This window comes from Eschrichtius robustus, chromosome 21 (assembly GCF_028021215.1).
Source record: "Eschrichtius robustus isolate mEscRob2 chromosome 21, mEscRob2.pri, whole genome shotgun sequence".
Classification (NCBI taxonomy): Eukaryota; Metazoa; Chordata; class Mammalia; order Artiodactyla; family Eschrichtiidae; genus Eschrichtius; species Eschrichtius robustus.
In genome coordinates, this window is record NC_090844.1 from 8,051,587 (window position 1) to 8,076,910 (window position 25,324).

At 37.9% G+C, this 25,324-nt stretch overlaps 1 protein-coding gene across 1 annotated transcript in view; it reads left to right on the forward strand.

Moving 5' to 3' along the window:
* Window positions 1-343: 343 nt before the first annotated feature.
* Window positions 344-25,324, forward strand: part of CSMD1 (CUB and Sushi multiple domains 1) — a 1,889,718-nt gene continuing 1,864,737 nt past the window's right edge. Inside the window, exons 1-2 of the mRNA XM_068531988.1 lie at window positions 344-371; window positions 1,252-1,269. Of these exons, the coding sequence (XP_068388089.1) occupies window positions 344-371; window positions 1,252-1,269 (46 nt within the window). The remainder of the gene's footprint in view (window positions 372-1,251; window positions 1,270-25,324) is intronic.

Here is a 25,324-nt window from a genome sequence, read left to right on the forward strand (position 1 = left end):
ACAAAAGGCCTTTCTCAAGCCACAGCCAAGTACAAACAGCTTCTCTGCTTCAGTAGTAAGTAAGTACATTGATGTAGAAACTACTTTTCAAAATAAAAAAAAGGTACACTTTTTGAAGTGTCCTGTACATCTAAAAGCCTTGGGTATCTACAACCTGGAAAGCTTAATTAGGGTTATATTTGGAAGAACTGGAGGATATATTTTAATTAGGTAGCTTTAAAAATATTTCTCATTACAACATTGTATTCACACCTAAGTCCTCAGGTACTGTATTTATAACTTGCATCAAATTCAGAAAACGAGGAGCACATTTCTAGAGCACTAAAATGATGGATAATATGAAATGCTAAATTCTCCTTTCGTTAGCATCGGCAGAAGCTGAGTGAAGAGAACACGAGTCTCTGTGTACTATTTTTTGTACCTTGCTCTGAGTTTATAATGATTTCAAAATTTTTTTTTAAAGTTTTAAAATTTGTTTCTTTTTAAAAATATTATAAATGTAAAGATAAAGAGAGTCAGATCAGGTCGAGACAGTGAATATTTCAGTTTTACTTAACTGAAAAATAAAACAATAAATAACAACAACAACAAAAAAAACTAAAAAAACACTTAAATAACTGAAAAAATGTAGCATGCCTAAACCAGCTTGAATTGACAATATTTATGATGAAAGCAAGAGACTTTAATTCCAGTCAATCAAAAATACAGTTTTCAAAAAAGTTCTGTGCATGTTTTGTGTGTGTGTGTGTGTGTGTGTGTGTATTTTGTATCTGGGTCAGAGAAGCAAACAATAGAATAACTACTTCTGACTACCAGACCAAATTTGCAAATAAAAGATTTTGAACGTGAGGCAATTTCTCCAGAAAGGAGATAAAATCAGAAGTCCCTAGTGACTGCAGCTTTATCTCTATTTCTAAGGCTCAGACAAGTTTAATCCTAGCCTGTGTTTTAAAAGTATTTGAAAAAAATAACAAGGCAAACAAAAAGAAAACACTTTGTTTATTCCAAGAGGTACTTTTTTTTTTTCTTTAAAAAAAAAAGTAAAACAGGCTCACTAACTGAAGTCAGTGTGGTGTTAAGAGAATGGTAAAGTCTTCTGAAACTTTTCCCTTTGATGTTTCCCAATTAAACACTTATACCTGCTTAATCTTTTAATGTCAGGAAGATCAAGATTTGTCTGATCAACACGGGCATGCAACCTTGAGGATGGAGAGACTTCTAGTGTTAAATCACAACTCGCAATCCTTTGAGGATGGAGATGTCTCATAGGTAAGTAATTGGGATGATTTTGTGATAACTAAAGCACTAAAGAAGCAGCTGATAAATTTACTTAAAGGTCTCTTTTTGTCAGTGGATCAACTAAGAGGAAGGCTTTTCCGTTATAAGAATGTCAGGAAAAAATGCATAGAAAAATCAGAAACAAAAAACTCTGCTTATGTGGTCGTAGTTAGGAGTTTGCTTTGGAGTGGATTTTGTGGTTAAGACCCTGGTTTTTTTTTGTGTTTTTTTTTTAACATCTTTATTGGTGTATAATTGCTTTACAATGGTGTGTTAGTTTCTGCTTTATAACAAAGTGAATCAGTTATACATATACGTATGTTCCCATATCTCTTGCAAGACCCTGTTTTTACACCTCAGTAGCTGTTAGTCTTGGGCAAATCATTTCACTCCTTCATGCCTCAATGCTCTCCGCTATAAAAAGAGAACAATGGTAGTGCCTCTGCTCCTGGGTATTGTGAACATTCAACAGATTGATATTTGTAAAATACTTAGCAGAGGGTCTGGCACATAGTAAGTACTCAATAACTGTAAAATCCTCTTTTTTAATGATGCATTTCCAATATTCGGTACTAAGTTATCTGCTGATAGGCTATGCATATGTTTAGATTTTAGACCTTTTCTGTTCTAAATACAATTCTTCAGTTGCCTGTTGCCCTGGCTGTTCACTTAGGGAAAGTCTCTCTCCCTCTCTTTTTTTTCTTTTTAGCCTAAGGCTTACATGGAAAATTAGGAGACTATCAGCTCTGTCCCACCTGCTAGTGAAAACCTATTGTAACTTTTCTTGCCTTTTACCCCCTATACTATTCATCTAATAGTCAATAGATTTGATTCGAAGGGAAGGTACTTAACATCAGAAATGTTTGTCCATTTTGCTTATGCACGTCCAGGACCATGGCAGCCATTGAACAAACCCTTGTTAAATGGATGCTGTTGTAGGAAAGAATGATTCTTCGGGCTGGTTAGTTTTTGAACAATTTGTGTTATCGACCTAAAGAGGGTGTACTTCTAAGAATCATCTGAGAGGCATCTTACCCATTTTCCCCTACCTTCCCCTTCTTTCTTAAATTCAGGCAGTGATACACCAAATTCCCCACCTAACCAATGATTATCACAAAGGCCGGTCCTGAAATACACAAGTGTCTTGAAAGAGTATTAGGCAATAAGAGAAGCTCTAAGCCTCAAAAAAGTCAAGAAGTCTCAGGAACAGAAGCCTGTGCTGTCATTTCCTTCCATTAATTCAATTTCTAGTCAAAGTTTACTTGTACCTATTTGTACGCTGGTCGTACAAACATTGACCAACGTTTATTGACCACCCCCCATGATGTGATCGAATCTATAAGTAGGTTAAAGTTGACTCTTTGTCAACTAAGTTTTCATTAATTTATTTTATGAAAGTTTTCTTTCTTTTCAATGTGTTCTGCACATTGCCGGTTATGGCTATATACAACCAAAACTACACCTCTTCGCCTGCCCAACAGGAGCAGGAAGTGGTGGTGCCTCTGTCAGATCAAGATCACAGGGGAGGGAGGATCACAGGGGAGGGACTCCACATCCATCAGGGAGGATGCCTTGCTTCAGTGGGGAGCATGGAAGAAACAGGGTTTGCGATGCTGGCGTCTGGGTTTCCTGAATCTGCCTAAAGGCAATCACTTAATCTGTCTGTAACTCAGCTTCCTCATCTGTAATATGGTGCTAATGCAAATTTTGGGAAGAACAAATTGCTAGTACATTTTATAAAAATCTATGTACTAAGGAGCCATACAAAGGTGATTATTATCTTTGTAAACATTTTCTCATTCTTAGTTTCTGCTGAGTCTCAACTAAAATACGACTTTTGATCATAAAGCCTGGTCTATTAAATTTGGCAAGTTGGTCTGTGTCTATATACACATCAACTGTATAAAAACATGGGAGAGTCTGCTGAATTGAATTTCAGGAGAAATAGAAAGTTTTCTCTGGGCGGCAAGATAATTCCAAGGCCTGCTGGTGATGCCTGCTATCTTGCAACATGAGAGCAAGGTCTCTTTTTGTTTGTTTTTCTTTCTGTCATGAAAGATACAGTTAAAACCGCAGATATTTCCGGGGAAAGGTAGCACGGTATCTGAAGTTCTCAAAAAAGATAAAAGTCTTAAATCTTCTGAAGAGAGCAGATTGCGGGAAAGACAAAAGTAAAGAGATCATGAGTCTGTCTAAAGGAACAGGGAGAACTCAAGAGGAGAGAAGCAGGGCAGAAAGGTGGAGGGTGTAAAGTCGGGGTTGTATCAAGGAAAAGTGTCATATGAGCCGCCTCTTGGGGTGGCGACTGTCACGACCTCTAACGTCCTTCAGGTCATGTGCTATCGCCACTCCTCCCCAACATTCTGCTCCTTTCCCGTGCCGCCCCTCAACTTCTGACCTTCCCACTCGGTTAGCAGGAGAAAACCATTGTATTCAAAGCCCTGAGTTCCATTTGTGCTTTCCTTCAGGCTGGTCTTCAATGTCTGCTGAATGTCAAGTGCTGGGCCAGGTGCTAGGAACTCTGAGATGAAATAAACAGACATAATTCCTGCTCTTCTGGAGCATAGATTCTAGCAGGAGAAATAGACATTCATATTTCCAGCTAATACTTATCGGACACTCACTCTGTGTCAGATGCCTTTCCAAGCACTTATCTGTGTTAACTCTTTTGATTGTCACAGTAGCCTTATAGAATGTGTTATTTTACCATGATCATCACCCCCATGTTACAGTCGAGGAAACTGAGCCATGGAGGGATTGTACACCTCCCAAGTGTGTGTCTTGCTAGTAAGCAGAAGAACACAAGCCATCTGTGCTATCAGTCTGTTCTAGAGTGCTCCTGTTTTAAAGAAACATTCATCAAATAATCTCACAAATGTATATATAAGTATATCATGGCATGTTTTCCATTGCGGGAAAATGCCTACGTACTTTACTGGGGATGAATATTTATAATATAACTTGATTTGAATATCATTTTAATATGCAAAGTAATGTTATGTGCCATCAGATCTTTGCAAGCAACCTATATGTAGAAAAGGCTGATTTATGAATTACAACACAGGTGGTAAAACTTGTAATGCTGTCTTCTGACTTTAAGCCCGCTGTCCTTCCTCTGTGGATTTCACTTAGTCTTGCCTTTAATGTCCAAACAGTACTTATCTTACACCAGTGCCAAATGAATTCAGTACAAAAGAAGTCTTGGCTATACCTAAGGATTAATCTTTATGAGAAAAGCCGTTGCACTGCACAGAGAGAATGTGCATTAAACCTTGAAAAGGACTACCTAAAGACTCTAGCTAGTGTTCATTACATTTGCAAACCTTGTCATGAGCTTCTATTCTAGATATAAAGATGGCAAACTATAAAATATCCTTAATAACTACTTTATAAAGGTAGATCATTGATAATCAAGAAAAGAGAAAAAATGAAAAGAAAGGAAGGGGAGAAAAGATAAGAAAATTACCCTGCCCAGCCTCCAGTCACTGACCTTACAACCCAAGTATACAAAACACTTCACTTCAAAAATATACAAATCAGGTAAAGTGGCAAGAAATCCCATAAAAATACCTGCTTTGCATAAATATCCAAGAACCACTCAGGTAACTGTCCTGCTTTGTCAAGTACAGAAAACCCTTTTATTTCCCTCATTTTTCCCTACATACTTATTAAAGAAGACGTTAAATTTTACTCTTTCAACTCATTCAGGATTATCCTTTTAGATACAAATTGATAGCTTTCAGGAATTGCATTTTTTTAAAATAATTAAATGGATGCCCAAAACTAGTCCCGTATAATATACTCCAGCAAAAATAAGAAGTAAATTTTATGTGCCAGATCCTAAGGATAAAAAGAAAAATATCATCCTTACCCACCAGGAGTTCACAGTTAGAAAAAGAAATAAGCCTAAGTGTACTGCAATCTGATGAGTGCCAGGGCACAAAGGAAATGCATTTTACAGGTACCTTGCTTGTCAAAGTGGAAGGGTCACAGGAGGTGACAGTGGGAGGAGATGATGGCATTGAAAACCCTACAGGGAAAGTCAGGCTGAGACATGAAGGATGAGTCATTACAATTAGCTGGATCAGGAAGAGGATGGATTTTGAGGGGGGTGTTTGAGATGGTCCAGAGTCTAGGCTGTGGCAACTCCAAGTACAGGGCAGATAAGGAAGGTGCTTGTGTGGGGAGATCAAAAAAGTAGTAGGAACCATGCTAAAAATTCTTAATCCTTTTCCCATAGGAAATTGAGTGATGAATAATTTTAAACATAAAAGTAAATGGCAAGATGTTTATTTTGAAAGAGCACAGTCTGAAAGTCTAAAAGATAATGTTTGAAAGATAGGAGGACGGCTATGTAGGTAAGAAATAGGTACCAGTAAAGAGGCTTCCAGCCACACCTAACCAGAAACCTGCCTCACATCAGAGCAAATGAAAAGAAAATCATTTTGTTAACTAGACCTACAGTGGGTGCCTGATCAAGGCCCCAGAGCTACCCACAAACCTTGTCTTCTGAGCGCATTCATTCATAGCCTGCATTAAGACTAATAACGGTTTTCTGTCGAGAGCTCTGGGCTGACCATCTTATGGTTGGATCCCGGGGCTGACCGTGGTAAAAGGAATGGGATTACCATCCCTGGCTCAGACAAACTGGCATTTACCTCTGCACCTAGGGATGAGGATGGTTCTGTAGCTGCATGGCGTCCACGGGCCATAGAACCAAGTCAGGATTTTGTCCTAAAGGGAGAAGATGGATGATGAGTAGGAACAAAGATTGCCCGATGAAGTCTGTAATTAACTAGCTAGCATAGTCTGTGTGTGTGTGTATGCGTGTGTGTGTGTGTGCATACACATATGTATACATGCAGCCCACAATTATTAGTGCAATGTATTTAGTCACATACATATATACATATATATATATATATATAGTGTGTATATGTATCCACACTAAGTTTATATAGTTAGTTCCTTATGGTTGATATATAGGAATCAATTTGATGGTGGTATAGCGTTAAGAATAGAGCCCTTCAAATAATTTTCAAAAAAGTTTCAGGAGCAAAAATCTGGTACAAAAGAAAGTTCACTCCCTCCTTCATGTTTGTAATCCCCCCCATCCAACTCAGTTCCCTTTCTTCTGTGGTGCCACTGTAGGTCACAGGAGCATTAATTCAAGCGAATGTCCTCATCAGTACTGATTGCCATGAGTTCTGAAGAAAACAATAATAATTTTAAAAACTGCAGTGAGAGGAGAATATATGAAATCTCTTTAAACAAACTTGCACCTGGTCTTCCTAACTCTCGTTGCATGATTTCAGTGATGCTGAGACATCACAGACAGTTTTCATTCTCGTTATTTAAGTGCAGACTTCTGATAACATTTTATTTTGGTTTCTCAGTGGGATCCTAAGATTCTGGTCAGTGCAGAGCTCAAGTTAGGGAAAGTTTACATTATTACAACTGAGCTTGGAAAGCAGTGGGAGGAGGTGGAAAGTTGGGACAGGAGAATGCAGACAAGGTCTGGAAAAATGACAAGTACCAGAGGCTTGGAGGTCACGCGGGGACCACGGAGAGGCAGAGAAGAAACAAGCACCTGGGTCCCAGCAGCCCAGGACACAGCCTGAGGTGTTGGGACCAGGGAGAAACCTGCAAAGAGTTGAGAGAAGCCAGGCGCAACACTTCAACCCAACCGAAGATTAGACTGAGGATGAAATCTAGACAATGAGCCTGATATTTGAGTATCAAGTAAGAATTTTATTTTGAGTGAGCTGCCTTCCTGGGCCAGAGGCAGGTTCACTGGGATGTTGGTAAAAGTGTGAGCATGCCAGACCCTGGTAATTCCTGATCCATAGATGACTGGAATGTTTGCTGAATCTTTTTCTCTTTCTGAAAGTGATTTGTTTCAAGATCACTTGACTAAAAGCTAGTTTGCTCTTTTCCAGTATATCCAGACAAGGCCACAGAGGGTCATTTCTACAGATTTCAATATTTACATAATGAGATGGGCACAGAAAGATTAGGCTGTATTTGACCATAAATTGCAAAATGAACCGCTGGTGTCAAGCAATGAAATTAGCCAAATTAGAAACCGTGCCAAGCTGACATTCCTCCCCTGGGGCAAAAAGTTGGCTTGTAAGTGTTAACATTTGTCCCCCACAAACAGAATAAACATATTTCTAGATTTATTTAGTCGAGGATGGGTTCATGGGGAGAAAAGAAAAAAAAAAAGCCAAAAACATTTTTTGTGACACCCCCCAGAAGACCCAGTGAGCACATTCTTTGAATTTGATAAGGAAGATAGCATTTTAATTAACCTCAAGGTAAACCTACTATATCAAAAAGTGACCCCAAAAGCTGCAGATTTGCAAGTGTCGAGTTTTGGGAATCTGTTAGCATTTTATAAATTCTTTAAGAAATATAAAATTTATTTGGCTGTGAATACATACTCAGAAACATTGAAATAATATGTCTAGAAAATTCATTTAGATGTAAGGATTTCTCATATGGAGCAAACACGCCCCCACTGAGAATAACGGAGGGGATCCATGTACACAAAGGTTTGAATCCCGCTGAGGAGAGAAAGAATTTTATCTTGTAAATTAGCAGTTAACCATATGTGTAGATTAAAATTTTAAAGTAATAGAATTTAAGACTCCATGCCTCTACCTTTAGGTAGGAGCGTGTATTGTTTGTTCAAACCAAAGATCTCCAAGGGGCTCTCAAGGGTAGTCAGTTACAGGTGAAGTAATTTATTCCCAAGCTCAATCTAAGTCACAAGATGTCTCATATACGAAACCCAAATCCCCCACTCGGGAGCATGAGCTGCTTTTCCCTTTACTACTACGATCTATTTCTACAGAACACTTCATCCTTATCTGTTTCGTTTGTTTGTTCGTTTTCTACACAACACATTCCTGACATCAAATGTGTGGGGTTTTCCTCACACCAACAAACAGTTCTCCAACCCTCCAGACATCAGCTGGATGTCCTACAGTTTAATTCCATCTGGACACTGACTATTGAAGTTCACATCAGATCCCACAAGTTAAGGGCTCAGTCCTATAATCTTCTGGTCATTCAAAAAAAAAAAAAAAAATCCGGACATGTTTATTGCAGCATTCTTTTATAATAGGAAAAGAAAAAAGAAACACAACCTAAGTGTCCATGAATACAGCAATTAATAAATAAAATTTGGTATGCTAATATAGATGTGTTATATGGCAGATCAAATAAATGAACTAAATCGACAATAATAAACCTTGAAAATAATGTTGAATAAAAGCAAGTGGTAGAAGCATTTACACAGTATCATGAAATCTGTGTATATATGTATATATATATATTTTTTTTAAGAATTTCACATTTATTTATTTATTTATTTTTGGCTGTGTTGGGTCTTTGTTTCTGTGCGAGGGCTTTCTCCAGTTGCGGCAAGCGGGGGCCACTCTTCATTCTGGTGCGCGGGCCTCTCACTATCGTGGCCTCTCTTGTTGCGGAGCACAGGCTCCAGATGCGCAGGCTCAGTAGTTGTGGCTCACGGGCCTAGTTGCTCCGCGGCATGCGGGATCTTCCTGGACCAGGGCTCGAACCCGTGTCCCCTGCATTGGCAGACGGATTCTCAACCACTGTGCCACCAGGGAAGCCCCTGTATATATTTTAAAACATAAAATACAAGACTATATTTTAGATATGGGTATCTAAATATAGCCTTTTGTATCTGGCTTCATTCACTCAGCATAATATTTTCAGTGTCCATCCATGTTGCAGCTAGTAATAGCACTTCATTCCTTTTTTTATGACTGAATAATATACTGTTGTATGGATATGCCACATTTATTTATCCATGCATCAGTTGATGGACATTTGAATTGTCCACACGTTTTGGCTAGCATGAATAATTTCGAGATGATCATTCTTATACAAGTGATATTTGGATACTTTTTTTTCATTGCTCTTGTGTATATACCTGGGAGTGGAATTTTGGGGTTGGTAATTCTATTTGCAATTTTATGAATTGCTAAAATATGTTCCACAGTGTCTGTGGCATTTTGCCTTCCCACCTACAGTGTTACTGAATTTCAGTTTCTCTACATCCTTGCCAACAACTTTTATTTATTTGTTTTTATTATTATAGTTATCCTAGTGAGTGAGAAGTGGTATCTCATTGGGTTTTTATTTGTATTTAGCTAACGACTTATGATTTTGAGCATCTTTGCATGTTATTATTGGCCACTTATATATCTTCTTTGGAGAAATATATAGTCACATAGGCTGCTAATTTTTCAGTTGGGTTATTTGTCTGTTTATTGTTGAGTTGTAAGCTATCCCAATATATTCTGGAGACAAGTGCCTTATCAGGTATATGATATGCAGGTATATGCTCCAAATCTGCAATTGTATTTTCACTGTTGATAATGTCTTTTAAACAGAAAAAAAATTTAATAATGACGGTCTAGTTTATTTTTTTGTTTTCACTGTTCCTGTGTTTTCATAAATAAGAAATTATTGCCAAACACAAAGCTGAGAAAATTGGCTCCTATGTTCTCTTCTCTGAGTTTAAAAAATATCTCTTGCATTTAAGCATTTTATCTATTTTGAGTTAATTTTTGTATAAAGAGTGAGGTAGAAGTCCAACTTTGTTTTTTGCATTTGTGTATACAACTGTCCCAGCATAATTTGCTGAAAAAAACTATTCTTTCTCTGTTGAAGTGTCTCTGTAGGTACCCTTGTCAAAAATAAATATCTATAAATATCGTATTTCTGAACTCTCAGTTATATCCCATTGACCTATGTGTCTATACTTATGCCAGTACCACACCATTTTTATTAATATATAGTTTTGTAGTAATTTTTATAATAAGGAAGTAGTTTTCCTCCAGCTTTGTTCTTTATTTACAAGACTGTTTGGCTCTTCTGGGTCCTTGCATTTCCATATGAGCTTTAGGATGAGCTTGTCAGTTTCTGCTGAAATAGAAGCTGGGGTTTTTATAGAGACTGCATTAAACCTTCAGTTAAATGTGGGGTGTATTGCCATTTTAACAATTTTAAGTCTTCCATACCATGAACATGGGATATCTGTCCATTTATTTAGGTCTTCTTTAATTTATTTCAACCATGTTTTGTAGTTTTCAATATACAAGGCTTGACCTTTCTTGTTAAATGTGTTGCTAAGCATTTTAGTCTTTTTGATGCTATCTTGAATTGAATTTTTCTTAATTTCATTTTCAGATTGATATTGCTTGTGTATAGAAATGTAACTATTTTTTAATATTTATCTTCCATCCAGAAACCTTCCTGAACTTGTTAAGTATTTCTAATAGGATTTTGTAATTTTTAAGGATGTTCTATATCCAAGATCATGTCTTTCCTAACAGAGACAGAATTACTCTTTCCTTTCCAAACTGGGTGTCTTTGATTTCTTTCTCATGCCTAATTGCCCTGGCTAGAAATTCCATAAAATGTTTAAAAGAAGTGACAAGAATGGAGATCCTTGTCTTTTTTCTGATTTTAGGGGGAAAGCATTGAGTGTTCTCCATTCAGAATGCAGTTACCTTTGACTATTTCATAAATGCCCTTTATCAGGTTGAGGAAGTTTCCTTCTAAACTCTGTTGAGTGATTTTATCATTGAAGGGTGTTGGACTTTGTCAAATGCTTTTTTCTTTTTTAAAAACTTTTTATTGGAGTATAGTTGATTTACAATGTTGTCTTAGTTTCTGTTGTACAGCGAAAGTGAATCAGTTATACATATATGTATATATACTCTTTTTTAGATTCTTTTCCATATAGGTCATTACAGAGTTCAAATGCTTTTTTCTGAGTCTAGTGAGATAATTATGTGATCTGTGTCCATTATTCTCTTAATATAGTGTATTACATTGATTTTCATGTTAACCAACATTGTATTCTTGCATGAAATTCCCTGGTTGTGGTATATATTCCTTTATACATGCTGTTGGATTCAGTTTGCTAGTATTTGTTGAATTCTTTTCATCTATATTCATAAGAGATAATGGTCTATAGTTTTCTTGTGGTACCTTTGCCTGGTTTTCTTATCAGGGTAATATTGTCCTCATAGAATAAGTTGGGAAATTTTATATCCTCTTCTATTTTATGAAAATATTTTTGAAGAATTTGTGTGAATCCTTCTTAAATCAATTTGTAGAATTTACTAGCAAAGCTCTCTGGGCCTGAGCTTTTCTTTGTGGGAAGATTTTTAATGAATAATTGAATCTTATTCCTTACTGAAGGTCCATTCAGATTTTCTACTTTATTCATTTTTTTATTAAGGCAGTTTCAGAAGTGTCTTAGTCTGCTCAGGCCGCTATAATAAATTACCATAGACTATGTGGCTTAAGTAAGAAACATTTATTCCTCATACTTCTGGAGGCTGGGAAGTCCAAAATCAAGTCACTGGCAGATCGACTGTGTGCTGTGGACCTGCTTCCTGGCTTGTGGGTGGCTGTCTTCTCATGGTCTATTCACATGGCAGAGAGCAGAGAGGAAGAAGCTTTTGTGCCTTCTTTTATAAAGACACTAATCTCCTTCATGAGGACTCCACCCTCATGACCTAATTACTTCCCAAAGCTCCCACCTCTTAATGCCATCGCGGTGAAGGTTAGGATTTTAACCTATGAATGCTGGGAGGACACAAACATTCAGTCCATGACAAGTCGCTTGTGTCTTTTTGGGAATCTGTACGTTTGATCAGGAATATCACGTTTGTTGGTATACAGTTGTTTATTCTTCTTTTTATTTCTGAAAGGCTGGTAATAATATCCCCTTTTCATTCCTGATTTTTGTAATATATATACATCTTTTTTTGTTTAGTTTCTTGGTCAGTGTAGGTAAAGATTTGTTGGTTTTTGTTAATCATTTAAAAAATTCACCTTTTGAATTTTTTTGATTTTTCCTATTCTTTCTCTAATCCCTATTTCATTATTTTAACTCTAATCTTTATTATTTTACTTTATTATTCTTTCTTTGGTTTAATTTTCTTTTCTTTTTCTAACTTCTTAAGGTGGAGTATTTAGTTCTTCATTTTAAATACCTCTCCCTTTAAAATACAGATACTTAATAGCTATAAATTTCCCTGTAAGCATAGTTTCAACTATATATCATAACTTTTAGTATTTTTTAATTCACTTCAGTTTTTTTCTATTTTCCTTTATGATTTCTTCTTTAACCTGTATTTATCTACTACATAAGGAATAAGTTTTGTAATGTTTAAATTGCTGTAAATTTCAAAAATTTTTTTGGTTTTTAATTTCTGCATTCCATTCCATTTTGGTCAGAGAAAAGGTAGGAGAAAATGTGACTGTTATAATTCTTAATATATCTTGGAATTAAATGATATCACCCAAGTTTGAATACCAAGGAATGAAAGACTACATATAGCAATTTGAATAATTGAAAATAATTATAATTTGAAAACAAATCAGAGATGGAGGGAAAGGAGTCTTGCAGGTGTATTAGTAACAAGCACTCTCCTCTTCCATAGTGTGAAATCATGCCTGTTTTCTAAAGTGCTAAGATGTTGGGTAAAATGTACAAATCTATAAAGCTCCTTATTGTGAAAATTAGACTATACACTTTTCAAAATGCCAGTAGGAAACTGTGTGCCCCTGAACATATGCATTAAAACAAAGAACAGAAAGTATAATCTTTATAGGAAATGTGACAAAGTAAACACTCAAATCATATAAGGTGGCAAAATTAAAATTAAGCAGGAAAGAATACATCAAATTCTGGTAAACATAATGAAAAAATATATTTAAAAATCAGAATCATACTTTAAGGTAAAAAAGTAGAAACATTTCTGTTTATTGGAAGAAAATGATCTCCATTATCACTGTTATGAATTAATATCTGGGGGATAAACATTTGAGAAACATGGCAGAATGGCACATTTATTTGTATATAATACCATTATATGCCATAAGAAACAATTATTTAATTTTAAAACTATTAACGTATATAAGAAAATTCAGAAAAGTTCTGAAGAAAGGCTTCTAAAATTATACAAAAACTAATAGCTTATGAGATGTGAACAATGCCTAGTAAGAAAATATAATACAAGAAACTATTACATTCACACTGGAAATCAGTGAATATAATTTAATAAGAATTGTGTGGGAACTATGTGAGAAAAATATTTAAACATAACTGAGGGACTTAAATAAAAATATTTAAGGTAATATAAACATAACACTGTTTTAAAACAAATAGAGTAGATATATGTATATGTATAACTGACTCCCTTTGCTATACACCTGAAACTAACACAACATTGTAAGTCAACTATACCCCAATAAAAATTTTTTAAAAGTTAAAAAGAATTTTTAAATAAGAAATATAAAAATACATTGTTTTATTTGCTAGAAACACTGATATTGTAAAGTTGGAAATTTTCCCAAGTTAATTTTTAAATTGAACGTGATTAAATTTAATATGCCCAAAGAATATTATTTAAATTCTCTAAAGAGAATTTTGTTTAATTTTACAAATTAACATCATAGCCCATCTAAAAAAAAATAGGTTAAAAAAAAAGAAAAGAAAATGAATGTAAAATATAAAATATAGGTTTTGGTGGAAATTAGCCCTATCATATATTAAAAATATGCTACGAAATTTCAAAGAATTAACATTGTTATTTCATATACATCAATGGGATCATTATTCAGAAACAAACCCAAACATATATGAGGATTTAGATCACTCTAAGGTTTGCATCAATGAAGGTATGAGAATTTGTCAAAAAATGCTATTGTGATTATTTGCTCACAGTTAAAACCCTAGCATTATGATCCAAGTCGGTCAAAACTTAATATAAAAAGGAAAGCATATAAGATATAGAAGAAAGTACAAATATATATATTCTTGGGATGAAAATTCTTGTTATTAATATTAAGAATAGTAATATGTAAATTACATTTAGTACATACTGTCAGTCATAAATTGTTCTAATTATTCTAAAGACTTAAATATTTTAAAAATACTCCATTTTTTCCAGATTGATAATATTGCTAAAGTGTCTGCTGGGGAAAATACTCATGAACAATTTGAATTGCATGATATATATTATAGTTAACTCCCTTTAATAACAAAAGAAATTCATGCAAATTTGTAAAAGAAGGAACACCCAAACAGAAAAATGAGAAATTTACATGGACTGAAATTTCACAAAGACACAAATACCCAATAAAGACACGGAAAGGTGCTAATCTTTGGGAAAACATGCATCTCTAGACAATAAGTTAATACTAACCTCTTATCAGTCGACAGTCCTTGGGAATTGTGGGGAAAACACCACACCCCTGCACTTCAGGCAAGAAGGAAAATTGGCACAAACATTTCAGAGGACAGTTGCCAGTAAATATCTACATTTATTTTATTTTATTATTTTATTTTTTTATTTTTGGCTGTGCTGGGTCTTAGTTTCTGTGCGAGGGCTTTCTCTAGTTGCGGCGAGCGGGGGCCACTCTTCATCGCGGTGCGCGGGCCTCTCACCGTCGCGGCCTCTCCCGTTGCGGAGCACAGGCTCCAGACGCACAGGCTCAGTAGTTGTGGCTCACGGGCTTAGTCGCTCCGTGGCATGTGGGATCTTCCCAGACCAGGGCTCGAACCCGTGTCCCCTGCATTGGTGGGCAGATTCTTAACCACTGCGCCACCAGGGAAGCCCCAATATCTACATTTAAAATACACATTAAATTTTGATGAGCGATTCCAGGATTAGGCATTTAAATTATGAATATACTTTAAAAAAATCGGAAGACATGTAAACAAGGGTGTCAGCAGAGCATTATAGTTCTAAAAAGATAAAAGCAACATAAATGCTCATCAAGAATGAAATGGACTAAAAAAAATCATACTCATGATAGCATAAAATGGAGTAGCATACATATATTTAAAAGAATGAGAGAATTTTATGGAAAAAATTTGAAACTTCATGAGTAGGAAATAAAGCCAAGGCAAAGGAATGGTGTGTTTTGCATGAGATGTTCTGAGCATGATAATGATCCCATAGTTGTGTGTGTGTGTGTGTGTGTGTATGGTGGGGATGTCAGGGGGTACACTGTGAGTAGGAAAATTTTATTGTTTGCACTTCTTAACCTTGTACATGTACTACTTTTACTTACTAACTCTCATCATCTGGACTATAAAATTACTGAACATATTTTACTGCCCCCAGATATGTTTCTATGAAAAAGTAAAAATGAATGCTATTTTTTTAAAGTGGGAGGAAAAAAAATTATACAGAGTAAGTAACCCATCAGTAGCAGGAGAACACACCTGAAAGCAATTGGGCAGAAAGTCAGGGTCCCCAGTCAGCAAGCTGGAATTTAAACAAAGGTCATGATCAGTTTAGGCCACAGAGTTGCTTTGTATGCCTCATATCATGAATATTGAAAAATATATATGTTTTCAGCAAAAATTAGATTAACATGGAAAGTTGTATCTTTGGATATTCTGGAAAGATCCACCATTTATCACCATGGGTTTGCATAACCTCAGGACTGTGGCAGGATAATGACTGACTTGGTTAGACTGGGGGTGTGCCTTCATTCTCAGCTCACATTTAACTAACCATGCAAGGTGTTGCACGTAACACTGAGCCCTTCTGTGCATCGTGCATGGTATTGAAATTCTATTTTAATTTTCATTCATATATTTCCACCTCCATCTAACTTACCTTTCAAATTTGTACCTGAGAAATCAGTCATTATTCAAATTAATAAATAATCAAAAAAGCCACGTTAGCCAAAACTTTCAGGTATTTTCAAAGAAGCTCACAGGTGACAATGATTTGTTTCTCTCCATCCTTGCCTGTTTCCTGGTGGAGCTGCTGTAAGCCATTGGCTCCTTTGAAGACGGACTTCAAAGGAGAAAAAAGATGGAAAAAGACCCCACAAACTGGGAAATCAGCGAATCCTGCCAACAAATTCAGCTGTAGGTGAATCGGTGATTATTTGCAAACATTTGGAGAGAAACAGAGTCATATATGTTTGAAAATCCAATATCAAAATTGTACCAAGCCCATGATGGCTTTACCGATTTACACAATTACCAAGCAAAAGGAATGCTGCAGATGTGGATACTTTGGGAAATCACTCTCACCTGAGAAATGAACACCTCGGATGTTTTTCTACGTCATTCTGGTTACTTCATATGTTAGCTCACCAGCTTATGAGATGAAAGCTCAGTGAGAGACTGATCTCAAAAGTGATGATAAATGATACTGAATTACAGCAAGACTTAGAAGTCTAGGAGTCCTTGGCTCTGCGGCTGATTTGCATGAGATGATCTACATGAGCATGTAAATTTGTTTTGAATCCTAGAACGTTTTCTTTAATAGTCACGTAAACACGTAAGAAGAATAGCAATTCACAGGTTTTTTTAGTTCACTAAATTTTGACAGCTAAGAATCCACTATAATTAACTAAAAGACCTTTAATAACTTTATAAAAGCATATTTAACAGGACTCCAGAATACTGAGGTTATTTTATAAGCCTTTAAGTAGGATTAACTTTCTGAGAGGTTAGGACGATGATTATCTTTAGCACTTTTCAAGTTACAATCCAATTTCATTCCTATTCTATCTGAGCTGATCCCCACACAATCCATGTTGTTGTGATGTTATTGTCTTTATTTTACCTGAGGAAACCTGGCTTGGCTAAGTTAAGGACATAGCCCAAGGGGAACCACAGAAATTCAGCTGGAAATCAAGGTCCCTCTTTTTAATCAAATGCCCACTCTTTTCACAATACCCACTCTCTCCCACCAGGCATAGTCAACAGGATTCTTTGGTATGATTTGAGGGTCAATTATAAAAAGCCCTGGTTACAAAAATCTCCCAAGTGTGGCCCTGTATGGAGTCTTATTTTTTTTCTTGCTGCACTTTATTTTATTTCATTTTTATTGAAGTATAGTTGATTTACAGTGTTGTGTTAATTTCTACTGTATAGCAAAGTGATTCAGTTATACATATATATGCATTCCTTTTTTAATATTGTTTTCCATTATGGTTTATCACAGGATATTGAATATAGTTCCCTGTGCTATACAATAGGAATATGTTGTTATCCATTCTATATATAATAGTTTGCATCTGCTAATGCCAAACTCCCAATCCATCCCTCCCCCACCTACCTCCCCCTTGGCAACCACAAGTCTGTTCTCTATTTCTGTGAGTCTGTTTCTGCTATGTAGATAAGCTCATTTGGGTCATATTTTTGATTCCACGCATAAGTGATATCATACGGTACTTGTCTTTCTCTTTCTGACTCACTTCACATAGTATGATAATCTGTAGGTCCATCCATGTTGCTGTAAATGGCATCATTTCATTCTTTTTGATGGGTAACTAGTATTCCGTTGTATACATGTACCACATCTTCTTTATCCATTCAGCTGTCAATAGACGTTTAGGTTGTTTCCAGGACTTGGCTATCATGAATAGTGCTGCTATGAACATAAGGGTGCATGTATCTTTTTGAATTATAGTTTTGTCTGGATATATGCCCAGCAGTGGGATTGCTGGATCATATGGCAACTCTATTTTTAGCTTTTTGAGGAACCTCCATACTGTTTTCCATAGTGGCTGCACCAACTTACTCAGTCCCACCAGGAAGGTTCCCTTTTCTTATGGAGTCTTATTCTTCAAACAGTCCTGGGGGCCCATTGTAACTTGACTTCTCCTCTCTTCTACAGGTAAAGCCAAACACAAGAACCCCAGCTGTGTGCAAAACAGTAACATAATAAAGGGAAAAATAAACCTTATATGACTAGAATACTGTCTAGTTTACCAAGTACATTCACATGCACCACTGCATTTTATATGCACACCAATACTATGTGGAAAAGGAGGGCAGGGGTTATTATCCTGTGTAGAGAATTTTACAGTCTAGCGGAGGAGATAACACCTTCGCTCGGCCCAGATATGATCTGCTCAAAGTTTTATTTTGCCCTAAGTGGCAGTGCTGCTTTCTTTTCATCCATTTCTTTACTCTTGATTGGTCAGACCCTAATTACTAAACACTGAGTTAGAATCAACCTTGCATCAAAACCGTTATCACAGTTTTGAGACTCGCACAAGAGTGGGAAATGGGCATTTTGGACACAGAATGCTTCCTGGAGAGTTTACCTGACGCCTTCCAAGCCCACTGTAAGCCATACATAATTTCTGTTATTTCACAGAATTTCCATATTTCGCTTGTCTTGAATGATGTGTCAAGGTGATGTGCTTAATTGAATGACTTCACCCCAGCGTCTACTGTTCACTCAGCAACAAGCTTGGCGCCAAAGGTGTTATTAAAAAGAGCTCTGTCATTCAGAAAAACACTTCAGTTTCAATGTCGTCCATGTTTCCCTATTATATGTTAGGTTTTATATGAATAAAATTTGTTTTATTGACAGGACCAAATTTCATAAATGATGGCTATTTTAGGAAAGATGAGGTGACAGTAAAGTTGTTTCTGATTTTAGTTATGTAAAGAGTTAAGAACCAAAACAAAGTACCACAAATCTAAAAGTTATGCTAATAAAGAATAATTTTTGTTAGCTCTGACCTCACTGCTAATCCGATTGTTAACTAATAGTCCATTGATAACATTTTGCAGGAGGAGATATTCTTGTTAAAATAAATTCCACTTGATTATATTGCTATTTCATTTTTTAGCCTAAACTCATATTTTCTTAGCTTTTCTAGGCTTTACGGGAGTATGTTGCAGTTTTTTAGGCATTTACAATGAAAAAGAGTTTGCATAAAATTTACATTAACTTTTCCCTTTTCAGCATTGCATAAATGCACACAATGCATTTAAAAGAGAGCAGTTAAAACTTGGAGTTTGGAACCTTATTTTTAAATGTAAATATTTTAATTCATCTTACTTCCAATTGTTCTGACTTAGCTTGGGTTTTTCTTTCCCTATCCAGGTCCCTGACGTGAGTTTTACAGTTACCTGGTTCACTTCATTTCCAGGCATTTGAACAGAAAAAGCATGAAAAGTGTATTTTTCTCTCTGCCCACATATCTTAAAAAATGAAAATGATTTGCCTGTACTTCTCTTCCCTTTCACTTCACGTTTCCCATCTCACCCCCTTCCCCTTACATATGAAAAATAATTTGGGGGGATTAGGAAGGGGGGATTAAAAAGTTGGAATTCAAAACAAGGCATTTCAGGAGGTATACACACTTGCAAATGTGGTCGAAACATCGTTGTGCCTTCGTATTAGAACATATCCTTTTCGCCTACCCTTTCCATTGGATGCTGATAGAGGGGTGCCAGTGCTGCGGGCTTATGCTTTGGTGGATGGTGCAGAGAAAATACGTGTACGTGGCCACCCGCTTTCCAACTCTGATCTGTAAACCAACACTGCCTGTAGTAGCTTCCAGACTCTCTGGGTCTGGCCTTGCCTTACTCAGGCCCCAGAGTTAATCCTGTCCCTTACAATTGTATGCCCTTCTCAGCCTTCCTTTACCTCCCCTCCCTGCCCCCTTCTCTTTTGCCCTTTGCCCCCTCTCTGTCACCACCGTCCTGGTCCATGGCTTCCTCATCTCCGGAACTAATGCGCCAGTCCTGTGTCTTGTCTCTCCTTACCCCGGTCCTAGCTCCCTGCCACCATCCTTACACACAGATGCTCACATGGGATCCTGCTACTCCACCAGCCCGCATCTTCCGCGGTGCACCAGAGCATGCAGGACACAGTCACAGCTTGGTCATGACACGTGGGCTGTAGGTCGAGGCCCCTCCCGAGAGTCTGACTTCATTCTCTGTTACACCCCACGCTGCTTTCACACTTTGCTCTAAAATTCATTTCCCAGGAGGATACCACTAACGCTTCACCCTCCCGAGTGGTGTCTGTTTATCCTCGCCAAACCTCCCCACACGCCCCTGATCTTGGAGATGCGATAGGTTTCCTCCTTGAACTTCACTCCCGCTTCCAGATGACTGGTCCCCCCTCCTCTCTGTAAACAGTGTTTTCCTTGAAGCACAGACAACAAGGCCGTACTGTGGATACCCGTGCTTCCCGTCGTCACTTAACCACCCACCTCCCCTCCCCCTCGTTCTGGCTCACTGTCTTTTATCACTTCAACTCTTGTCCTTCTTGGTGACTCGGTAGCCCTGCAGACAATCTGTCTCACCCCAGGCTTTTTAGTTCCCTGACCTTCTCACGTCTATTGATTTTATCTCCCATTTCACTTGTGGTCGCCCTTAACGTGGGTACCCTCAGCGACTATATCACAAGTCTGCAACATTTACGGTGCCGACTGAAAGGATGACCTTCTCTGACCACCACCTCCTAGCTCTCATATCCTTTCTTCAGATACCCTGGTTTGAACAAATATTTGATACCACTAAGACTTCCCATCCATTGAAGCGTCATGCTTTCTTTATTCACTACCCTGCTTTCAGCTCCATTTGTATCCAGCTCAGATACCACGATCTAGCACTTGTATGAGCCCTTCCTTTTTTGCAGTCTTTCAGCTTCCTTAACCTTTATTCCATAATCCCTAAATTAAATCTAATTTTGCCAATCCCGGCAGCATCGCGATACCTGAAAATTGGTGGAAAAGAATACACAACTGTGCTGACTGCTGTCACTTTATATTCATGACTACAAAGTTCCATGGCCCCTTTCTGTCTGTCAATCCTACTATGTTTCTATGTTTTTCTAGTCAAGTTCTCTTTGAAATAACTATTTCACACGTTGTCTCTGAACAGCACCTCTCTCTTCTTTCCCATCTAATGACCTTCTTCTTATTTAACTGAGAAAATAGAAAAACGTCATAGGGGTACCTGTCACAATTTTCTCCCACCTTGTCCCCCCAAATCACCTTTTCCAAGGTCACTGGTAGATTCCACATTGCCAAGTCCAATGATTAATTCTGTTTTCGTTTTATTCTGCCCTTCACCATTTGATACAGGGAATCATGTGTTGTGTTGTTTTTGTTTGTTTTCTTGAAACATATTTTTAATTTGGCTCCTGGGACAATACGTGTTCTTGATTTTCCTACCTCACTGCGCACTCCTTTCTAAAAATCCTTTATTAGAGCCTTCATTTTGCCATATTCCCTAAATATTGAGGTGCCCTAGGGCTCTTTTTTTGGTTCCTTGTTCTCTATCTATGCTCGCCTTCTTTTAAGCCCATAGCAGTTCTTAGGTTTTAAATGCCATCTTTAGACTGATGACTTCCAAATTTGACATTTCGCATCCCCATCTCTCTCCTAAATTCCATACTAGGAATTCCAATTGCCTACCAGACATTTCTACTTAGGCATCGAATAGGCATCTTAACGATAACTTGTCAAAAGCCAAGGACATGGGATAGGTACAAGGAACCATCCCCGCATCAATGGTATTGGTGGGATTTGAGGTCAACCAAGCTCTATGTGGGGGGCCTTTCATGAAGCAGAGCCCATGAAGCAACCAAATTCTGGGCTTTGGAGACTCTTATCACTCCAGAAATCCACTACTTTCTGTCCAATCTCTCCCTCTGTATCCTCCCTCTTACATGACACTTTCCTTCATTACTGCCTTTTCACCATCCCAACAACCCTCTGAGACGGCGAAGTTGTTCCCATTCTGCAGATGGGACAGCTGAAACCAGAGGACTCCCCTTGCGTGTCTGCATCGTGCAGCTTATTAGTGAAAGGGCAGAAGGAGGATGTGGCCTCGCATCTGATGCCCCCAGACCCAGAGTTCTCCCCACTCCATTGCCAAGGGGTACTTTCTGGGGAAAGACCAGGTGTCATGGTGTAGAGACTTCATAGTCCTAGATCAGAAGGTCGGCTCACTGAGCCCCGGGATATCCCTTCCCTGACCTTTTCCCATGGCAGCCAGACTCTCTAATTCTCATCCTTCATAATGGGGACCCACCACCCCGGGGAGATGAAACCCTCACATGGAGCTGTGGACCCTGTAGAATGGCAGGGCGACCTTGGGAAAGAGATTGTCCTCTTTGGGCTTCAGTTCAGCCAACAGCAGGAGGAGGTGGGATGGATGGATGAGGGTTCTCTCTGCATTTCTAAGCCCTTTTGTAAACTCAGGGTCTCGGTGTTGTTCTGAGCCCCTTGTATGCCTGCTGTGTGCACTGTCCTTGCTGAGACCTCTAAGGTCCTACGTGACCCTGCCCTGACTGTCCCTCTGACCTCATCCTTGTCACTCTCACCTTTGTCCATCCTTCCAGCCATGAGGGCTTCTTTGCTGTTCCTCACAGGTGGCAAGGACACTCCCACCAGGCATGTTGGACTTTTCCTGCCCTCTGCCTGGAGTGCTCTCCCCTAGATATTAATATTACTTAATTCTTCAGTACATTTTTGTTTCTGTTCAAATATCAGCTTTCTAGAAAAATCTTTGAAAATCTTATCTAGAAAAGCACTCCTGTCATTAAAAAAAAATGTTTTTCTTCATAGCATTTATTGCTACCATAACTTATATATCTATTTGTTTACTTTTTATTGTCTGTCTCTCTTTTTATTTTGTTCCATAACGTCTTTTTCTTTTTATACTCAGCTATTTTCTGAAGTAATTTCAATAGCTTCTCAATAAATATTTGTTGAATGGATGAATAAATGTTATAGCCCCTACTGACCTTTGCACTATGCTATATTAATAAAAATTAAACTGGCAGCATGTACAGTACAGAAGGGAGTAGAGAATATAAGTGAACGAACGGTCCAGTTAGAGAAGTATTGCAGTAACTCACCGATAGGTTGATTTCAACCAAAATGATGTAATTTGTCAAAGAAGAATGTAATAATATCAAAGAAGAATGTAATAATGTCAAAGAAGAGACAGTATTTTTTAAAAAATGGTTAACAAGTGTTTTCATTAGTTTTGTTTTAGTTTTTGTTCTTCATTCTCCTTTTTCCAAACTGAGAAAAAATTGAAAAAAAGGAAGAAAATAAAAATAAAACCTCTGTCTTTAGTGAAAAATGGAGTAGGCCACAACTCCTAACCATTATGATGTATTTCACTAAAACTATGAAATGTGCCTAAAACGAAAGAAGATGCTGACACAATAGCTAAATCCTCAGACCTCGGGGAGAATAAAACATATTTATTTTAAAGTAAGGTCCAACATTTTAAAAAATTTATTTTATTGAAGTATAGTTGATTTACAATGTTGTGTTAATTTCTGCTGTACAGCAGAGTGATTCAGTTATACACACACACACACACACACATATATATTTTTTTCATATTCTTCTCCATTATGGTTTATTATAGGATATTGAATATAGTTTCCTGTGCTATACAGTAGGACCTTGTTGTTTATCCATCCTATGTATAATTGTTTGCATCTGCTAATCCCACCCACCCCCCCTCCCCTTTGGCAACAAGTCTCTTCTCTACGTCTGTGAGTCTGCTTGTGTTTCGTACATAAGTTCACTCATGTCATATTTTAGATTCCACATATAAGTGATATCATATGGTATTTGTCTTTCTCTGTCTGACTTGCTTCGCTTAGTATGATCATCTCTAGGTCCATCCATGATGCTGCAAATGGCATTATTTCATTATTTTTTATGACTGAATATTTTCTAATATCCCATTGTATATATGTACCCAACCTTCCTTATCCATTCATCTGTTGATGGACATGTAGGTTGTTTCCATGTCTTGGCTATTGTGAATAGTGTTGTTATGAACATAAGGGTGCATGTATGTTTTCGAATTATATTTTTGTAAGGACCAACATTTTGAAGGTGATCTTTGGTTAAAAATTGCCTTTATGATATGGACGGATCATGAAAGAATCTTGTGCTGACCTTCTAGAGTTTCAATGTGAGGCTTGGGAGGCAGAGTAAGAGGAGAAGTTACTCTGAAATACCACGTCTAAGTTTTTACACCGTAGCCTTCAAGCCTAAGAAATGGCTGTGGGCCCAGCAATGCGATGGGGAAAGACGTGCAAAAACGTGAAGATCTCAGTGCTTTACTCAAGGTGTTGGTCTCTAAGCCTTGCCAATTTCTTGAATACCAAATATTGAGGGAGCTATTCCTTCATGTCAATGACAATTAGATATTTCACAAGTAATTTTTTATAAAAAGCCCAAATCAAAGTTATGGCCTGTGTACAGACTGCCTTCCCTGCACCCTCGTGCAGTGTGGACGCCAACCATTATTAGTTCAGGTCATGCAGAAATAGGAAATGCGCACAAAGGAAGCCCATGAGACCGAGCGGTAGACACTGGAAAACAACAGAGCACATCAGTGCATGAATAAATGAGGATACAAAGACTTTCTCTCCACTATCACGTCAACAGGGCTGCTGGATAAAAACGGGTTTTACAGCTGAAATGAACTGCAAGGCTCAGACGGTGCTTACGAGTCTCTGAGTAAAACCCGGGAGGGACCACAGGGGAGAAAAACAAAACAAAACAAGAACGCGGAGGAAAGGCTAGCCTCTGACACCTTCATCTCTAGCAAACGGTAAACACTGCCTACCCGCCCCCAGACGCACGCAGCTCCTCACGCTGAAAACGCTTGCTTGTTTCAGCGCCTCCCCCTTGATACATCATGCTTGGGGTTCATCCAGGAAGTACAAAACACACTAGAAGACAAAAATAAATATATAGTCTGATGAGACAAAGCAAGTAGCACTGCCAGACCAAGAGAGGACAGAGATTTTGGGATTGTCAGGGAAGGAGTTTAAAGCAACTGTGATTAGTACGCTAAGGGCTCCCCGGGAAAAAGCGGACAATATGATGGGAACAGACGGGAAGCGTAAGTGAAGAGATGGGAACGCGAGTATCCTGCAGTCCTACATGTGGGCTTCCGACGGGGCCTGTGTCCTTAGGCTGGGACCTTCTTAAGGGCGTCCCCACCCCGCCCCCAGACGCCTGGACAGCCCCCCTCCCGCATGCCGCGTGGGCGCTGGTAAAACCCAGGTGTGTTCAATGTTGCCCGTGTGCTCGGTCCTTCCTTGATGGTAACAGGATGCCCCGGGCGTCCTGCACGGAGATGACTCCCATCCCCCGCCGCTGCTGGGTACACGGGAGGGTTTCTCTCGCATCATCACCTTGAGAACATGACGGGGTTCCCGGT